Raw genomic sequence first — 8,166 nt, 5'->3', positions numbered from 1 at the left:
TTTCTATGTGTTTTGTATATGTAACGTTTAATGAGAAGAGAGAGATTACATAGAAATAATTTTGTGTATCATGGTATTAGGGCGATTTAACTATTTGGTTTCCTCCTCATTTTGTCATCTATTTATTTATCGACTTCTCCATCCTTTTCTTGCTATGTGAGGCTCCTAATACCACAAAAACCTCAATGGTATCACAAACATACTCTCATACATACCTCTCTAGAATGATCTAGACCTCATGAATTAGGATGCATGACGTGAGTTATTTGAGATTCATTGTAACGGTTTTGGCGTCTCTGACCACCCACATAAAAAATTGGTTGTCTGAATAATTGAACATTTTCGAAATTTTTTTTTTAACCTAAGCAAAACTACTTTAGTACCCATTATATATAAACTAGTAATTGAGTTCGTGTTTTACCATGAGTTTTTGTGTTTTTGTTGCTTATTAGGAACGTGTATGAGGAAAAATCATATTATATATATATATATATATATATATATATATATATATATATATATATATATATATATATATATATATACACACACTACAGAAACAGAAGATAATCACAAAAGTTTAGAAAATAAATAGGTAAAAGTGACATTTTACAAAGTTGAAGAGATGAAATTAAAGTGATATTTTAAAAAGTAAAATGATGAAAAATATCATTATACAAAATAGAGAGGTTACAAGTGACATATCATACAAAGTTAATGAATTAAACTTGAACTTTCAGCATTAAAATACTTATACATTGTGGATAGGTATATGCAATTTTAACTATAATGTTTTACACTCACATATAAGATTTTGCATTTTGTATATATATATATTTATAATTTTTCTTTTAAAATCATATTGTACAACATAATGTAAGTGTTTGTTATTTTCTTGGAAGCATTGTCCATGCTAAAAGCTCATTCGAGATCATTTTTTGTTGAATCTTGTATTGCCTTGAACCTTTTACATTCATGAAATAGACAATTACATACAGTTATGTGTACCTCTTTGTTGAATACCTTTTACATTCATGAAATAGACAATTACATGCAGTTATGTGTACCTCTTTGTTGAATAATGGGGTTTATAATTACATGCAGTTATGTGTACCTCTTTGTTGAATAATGGGGTTTATAAAGAATGTTAAGGTTGTTGTTGGAACCGACACCACAAAAGAATGCATGTAAAATCCATAAATTTTATGATGTCATGTCTTCAAGCATAATCGTTGGGTATTCATGATCACCTCTCATGTATTGACCTTACCATGAGTTAAGATTATTCCTCCAAACTCAATGTGTACAATCAATTCTACCTAACATTTCATTAGAGTCATGTGCGGTGTAGTAAAGTTATATGTCTATATCATTGGCCTATGCAAATATCATTCTCTTTTTCTTTCTCTCTCTCTCTCTCTCTCTCTATATATATATATATATATATATATATATATATATATATATATATAAAAGTTCAATAGAGAACCATAATTATTGGTTCTTCAAGGAACCAAATCTTTTTTTTCAATTTCTAAAGCTTATTCTTTATAAAAAAAATCTAAAAATATCTAAATTCATATATTAACATTGTGAATGCGAAAAATATTTTTCGGATTTACCGTGTGAATCCGAATTCACTTGTGAATTTTCAAAGATTCACATTGTGAATTGATAAAATTACAAAAATGGTCTCTATGGTTTGCTAAAAGTCACAAAGTCAGTCCCTGCTATTTTTTTTGATGTAAATGGTCCTTATGGTTTGCAAAACTTGCAAAGATGACCATTTTAACTAACGCCGTTAGTATTCAACCGTTAGGGACTGAATCTATAAGGGTATTTTCACATTGTGAATTGATAAAATTACAAAAATGGTCTCTATGGTTTGCTAAAAGTCACAAAGTCAGTCCCTGCTATTTTTTTTGATGTAAATGGTCCTTATGGTTTGCAAAACTTGCAAAGATGACCCTTTTAACTAACGCCGTTAGTATTCAACCGTTAGGGACTGAATCTATAAGGGTATTTTCGTCTTTTCGAGTATAAAGGGACTGAATTCGTGACATTTGATAAACCATAGGGACCATTTTTGTAATTTGTCTTAAAATAATATAAATGATAGAAATGAAGGGTACTAGATTCGAACTTTGGACCTCCTGCCTTTCACACTTAATCAACCAAAGCCTTAACCAACTAGGTTAAAACCATACTTGATTTATATTTTCGAAAACTAACTAATATAATCTATAAATCGTAAATAAATTAATAATAAAATAATAAAAAAAACACATTTTTACAAAAAAAAAATAATAAAACAAATATATTTTTAGCGTATTGTAAAAAAAAATATGAACAATTATTTGTTTTTTTAGGTATTTGTTTTACGTATTTAAAAAAATAAGTTTTCATATACTTTTAAATACATAAAAAAACATAATAACATATTATACAAAAACGTAATCCTAAAAAACATAAAAAAAAAGTTTTTTGTATATATTTATTTTATGTGAAGTATGTTTTTTATATTTTTTTATGTATTTATTTTATGTAAATATGTTTTTTTATGTAATTAAAAATATACGTTTTTATATAATATGTTATTACGTTGTACTGGAATACAAAATCGATCAAATAAGTTTTTGTATTGGCCCAATCAGTTTTCTAAAAATCGTTTTTTGGTTTAAAAAATACATAAAAAACTTTTTTTTAATATGTATTGTCTTATTTTAATTTGGTCAAAGAAGTTCTTTCCAAACCAAAACTTGAATAAATTAATAAAAATAATAATTTTATATAATTAACTTGTTTTTTTTATGTATTTTTTTATGTAAATATGCTTTTATATGTATTTAAAGAATACATTTTTATATAATATGTTATTACATTGTATTGGAATGCAAGATCGATCGAATAAGTTTAAGTATTAGCCCATTAGGTTTTCTAAATACTATTTTTCAGTTTAAAAAAAATACATAACTTGTTTTTTTTTTGTCGGAAAATGTATTTTTAAATATATAAAAAATATATTTTACAAGGCAAATACATAAAAAAAAAAGACATAAAACTTTATTTGTATATATTTTTATAATACGAAAAAATATATTTGTTTTATTAAAAAAATCACGTAAAAATATGTTTTTGGATATTTTTATTATTTATGTTTTAATGATTTTCTTACTATATAAATTAGTTTCAGGAAGCAAAAGCATGAGATTGATCAGCTCATTTGGCTAAAGTATATGCATAGGACGTGAGTTCGACCCTTATCACCTTTGTTCCTTTACTTTTTAAGAAAAATAACAAAAATGGTCCCTTTAGTTTGCTAAATGTAACCAATTCAATCCCTTTTATAGTTGAAAAGATTAAAATACCCCCACATTGGATGCACTAACGATAATATTTTAAAAGAGTTAGTAAAAAGGGTTATCCTTGCAAGTTTTGCAAACCACAAGGACCATTTGCATCAAAATAAATAAATTATAAGGGCTGAGTTTGTGACTTTTAGTAAACCACAGGGACCATTTTTGTAATTTTGTCTTGTGAATTTGACCCAAAAAAATAATTGAATTTGATATCATTGGAAAAAGGATAAAAAGTTTTGAATTTCTGTATTTTTAGTTTTTTTTTTGATAAAAAATAAGTTTTAAAAGTTGAAAAAAAATTGGTTCCTTGGTTAATTATGGTTATCTAATATATATATATATATATATATATATATATATATATATATATATATATATATATATATATATATATAGAGTCAAGATCAAATAAGAAGGAAATTTTTGGTAGGAAGGTAAGAAGTTTTTTTTCTACATATTTTTTTGACAAACAAAATCAATGAATCACTAGATGATTAATTTCTAAGATGATTCACAAGAAAAAATTCTCAAAAAAACATCTTTATGATTCATTTATACAGTGATTTTGTTGTTATTCACTAAAATTATCATAAAAATGAATTTTTTTCTTAATTTACTTAAAAATGAATCATAAAGATGTTTTTTTGAGAATTTTTTTTTTGTGAATCATCTTAGAAATGAATCATCTAGTGATTCATTTATTTTGTTCGTCCAAAAAATATGTAGAAAAAAAACTTCTTACCTTCCTACCAAAAAAAATTTCTTACCGGATCTATATCCTATATAGATATATATATATATATATATATATATATATATATATATATATATATATATATATATATATATATATATATATATAAAGCCTTATTTATCTAATGCCTTGTAAATCAATTTAACCCGCTTAATTTAACGCCACGTAACCCACCTTCTAAACGACACTATAATTATCAGCATTGACTCGTACCAATTCACCTTCCGTTGTGTCGTATCTGCCCGCGTAAGAGATGGTTACAGAATAGCAGATCGCGTGAAGAAGCCATGCATATCAAAGTCGATTCATAATGCCTCATCATTCGGTATGTCGTTTCCGCTTTATAAATTTCCATATGAAATGACAATGCCAAAAGTATTTGAGAATTCCCTCCTTCAATTCCTCATTCTCTCCCTTTCTACGATTGCCATCTTTCGCCGCCGATCACATCCTCGAAAAGAAAAAATCTCAAACTGATTTGGCAGGGAGAGCATTCGCTTCTTCATATTTATTTTTTGGGGATCGTTAAATCTAGGTCTTTTTCAATGGTAAGAAAACCAATTGAGTTTTCTGTTTTAGGGTTCTTCAGAATTAGAAAATGACGCCATGGTTTTCTAATTTGTCTCGCTCCCGTTCTCTGGCCTCGTTCTCAAACCCTAATAGTTTGGTTTTTCAATTTTTTGGTTGTTATGGTTTTCTGATATTGCAGATATGATTGTTTCATCTTATCTTCCTTTCAATAATTTAGAAATTTCTAATTTGTTGAAGTGGTTATCCGTGTCTGTGTATTTACTCTTTTTTTTTTTTTTTTAAAGATTTGCCGGACGGTTTCTGATGAGCATGTTGATTATTTGCTTTGTATCCACTATCCAGATTCGTTAGTTTAGTCTTTCAAATATATTAGGATGTTTGTACTATTTAAATCATATGTTTTGGGAATTTGTCATCCTTAATCCTTTGTATTTTCACTAAATCTTCTTTCAGAAGGTTCTGATTTACAAAAGATGGGTTTTTTTGCCTCTTATTAAAAGATTATATACATGTTTAAGATATAAAATAGGATATCATTTCTAAAGTGTGCTCCTTACTTGATTGAAGTTGCTCTGCTATTGGGTATTTCTATATTTATGTGTTCTTATGCCGTTCAAGAAATCTTTTTAGTGGCTTTTGGTTTTGGATTTCGTGTCTTGATCTTTAATAATGTTTTCTTTACATCCTTTTGTCACTACAAGAAAAATAGCCTTTTACGACACGCAAACCACGACACTCATTGATTTATGTTACGTAATGGAGAGTGACGTTAAAAAAGCGTCATCTCTTCAAAAAATTTAAGGATTTAGGTCATGCATTATTACGTGCCCTTGAATTAGCGTCATACGAAAAAAAATTAAAAACACGGAGGGCGCTGTATCTTAAATGGGCGTCCTCTATGAATGTCGCTTTATAATTTTAATGAAAAGCGCGTTTAGTAGATAGGGGGAAAATGAAATCCCAAAAATTTTGAACACCCGCCTTCTTTTTTATCCTCCACTTTTGTTTCCTTCTTGCCCTAATTACGATCCTTTCTTCCCCCTCCATAGATTCGACTGCTGCCTTGCCTAGTTATCGACGCTCCTTCCTTCGTTCGTCACTTGTCTTCTTCGCCTGACAATATCTCAAGAAGTACAACTCCGAAAGCATACAAGCTGCTATCGGTTTCGCCATAAAGTTCCGCCGTTCCAAAATTGCATATTTTCGCGTTGAGTGACTATGATTGGGTTACAATTATGCTTGAGCCGACGATTGGGTTACAATTATGCTTGAAAGTGTGAAGAACTTACATGCTCCATCTACTTATATCCTAGAGCCGACGATTTAGGACCTTACCACTTCTCATCCCACACAGCGCCGACGATTTAGGGCCTTATAAGCCCTAGCTCGGATTGAACTAAGAATTTAGCGAGAGAAATCAAGATTTTTGGTCATCATCATCACGTTTGCATTAGCATCCATAGGTTACAGATCTCAAATTCCTCTTCAGATCCTCGTAATTGACCTTTCCCCAGATCTCGATTTGATCAAACATACATATAATTGCAGTCACCGGTCTACAACCCGGTTATATAGTTCATTTTTGCACTAAACATCTCAGGATCTGATCGAGCTCTCTCGCAGTTTCAAAACCGACCTAATCATGAAGCCCTTTTCGTCTGGGACGCGTCTAAGGTGAGTTGCTTGTTTACAATTGATCTTATGTTTTAAAGCTTTTCCTTGTGATCAATTTTGAACTAGTTCTTCATTTCGACCTAATTTGTATTAACGTTATCTCAAGTTGTCTATGTTGAGAGTTAGTTCGCGTTCGTAATAGTTGGGGCATTTGATTTGCGTACATTTAATGGAATTCATCCATGTATTTCCCGATTGGATGGGTCACTCAAATGAGTAAGACACTGTCACTACTTTATAAGATCCTAATCTGGGTTTGAAGATAATCCGTAAACTATGTCATGAACCATCCCTCGCAAACCATATGTCTCTCTACTTAAGATTTTCCATCTTTTTGGTTTATCCTTCACCTGCAAAAGATTTGACTACATTTCATACCACATGCGTAATTTGTTGTTAATTAGTTGGGTCTGAAACTGTAAATGAAACATTATTGGTCTACTGCAGGGACATTATTAGGGCAATACGAGCCTGCAAAACTGCTGCAGAAGAGCGTGTTGCTGTTAGAAAAGAATGTGCTTCTTCACTCTTATCTTTCCTGTATCTTGTGTTCAAGCAACATGGTTGACTTGAGAATCTTTTTTTTATCATCTGCAGAGATCTTAACCACACCAATCAGTACATTGTGGGACTAGCTCTTTGTGCTTTGGGTAATACATGTTCTGTAGAAATGGCTCGTGATCTTGCACCTGAAGTTGAAAGATTGCTGCAATTTCGAGATCCAAATATTCAAAAGAAAGTAAGCTGATGTTAACATTTATTTCATTTCATGATCTCTCAAGGATGTTTCATCTAATTCTCACATTTCATCTGAAGAATCATACTCACATAAGTTCTTACAATTTACAGGCAACATTGTGCTTAATAAGGATTGTAAAGAAGGTCCCTAACCTTGCAGAAAATCTTGTCAACCCTGTTGTTTCCTTACTTAAAGAAAAACATCATGGGGTTCTTTTAATAGCAATCCAGCTCTGTACAGATCTCTGTAACCTTAATGAAGAGGCTCTTGAAATTTTCAGGAAGGTAAATATACTTGATCTTGTTAAAGATCCTCTATTATTTGTTAGGATTGTCTTCCTTTAGTTCTTGTTCTCTTTCTTTATCTTTCTACTGTGTATTTGCGCTAAGAACTGTTTGACATATGATTCTATAAGTGCAAATTAGTAATTTTAGTGATGAGATATATTTTCTTTTTTCTTCCATTGGTATAGAAATGCACAGAGGTGTTGGTGAAAGTTTTGAAGGATGTTGTCAACAACCCATATGCTCCTGAATATGATGTTTCAGGTATTGCAGACCCTTTTCTTCATATAAGACTGCTTCGCCTTTTTCGTGTTTTGGGCCATGGAGATGTTGATGCTAGTGATTCCATGAATCACATTCTTGCCTATGTTAGCTTTTATTTTAATAAAGCTCATTGTGAATTGTGATATATAATTCAAAATTATAAGAATTTAAGAAATTCCTTGTGTAGGTGGCAACAAAAACTGAGTCAAACAAGAATGCAGGGAATGCAATACTTTATGAATGTGTAGAAACCATCATGAGCATTGAAGATAGCAGTGGTTTACCTATTCTTGCAATTCTCTCTAGTTGAATTCAACTTTTCTATTTGTCTACGTGAACTGCCTTGTAGCTTTTGACCTGTGTGTGGTTCATTATGACATGGAATGAAAAACTACATATTTTTGTTTTATATTATTTTATATTTTATCAGTCTTAGGGCCTATTTTTCCTAATTTGTACAGGGCCCCTAAATCTCAGGGCCGGCCCTGTGTTCAATGGATAAGTAATTTCAGTTTCAGTTTTAGACCTATGGTCTACTGTTCATGTTTAGGAGAATTTACC

The 8,166-nt window shown here is 30.2% G+C and overlaps 1 protein-coding gene across 1 annotated transcript; it reads left to right on the top strand.

Moving 5' to 3' along the window:
* The first annotated feature begins 4,423 nt into the window (after positions 1–4,423).
* Positions 4,424–7,915, top strand: LOC145016832 (AP-1 complex subunit gamma-2-like). The gene is made up of 7 exons (XM_078975022.1): positions 4,424–4,438; positions 4,929–4,990; positions 6,766–6,858; positions 6,916–7,057; positions 7,168–7,341; positions 7,530–7,709; positions 7,793–7,915. Exons 1-7 carry the CDS (start codon positions 4,424–4,426, stop codon positions 7,913–7,915), a joined length of 789 nt encoding a protein of 262 aa, XP_078831148.1.
* Positions 7,916–8,166: the final 251 nt, after the last annotated feature.

Source organism: Lactuca saligna, chromosome 9, assembly GCF_052625555.1.
Source record: "Lactuca saligna cultivar CGN05327 chromosome 9, ASM5262555v1, whole genome shotgun sequence".
NCBI lineage: Eukaryota > Viridiplantae > Streptophyta > Magnoliopsida > Asterales > Asteraceae > Lactuca > Lactuca saligna.
The sequence above is the reverse complement of the archived record's forward strand: the minus strand, read 5'-3'. Positions and strand labels throughout refer to the sequence as shown.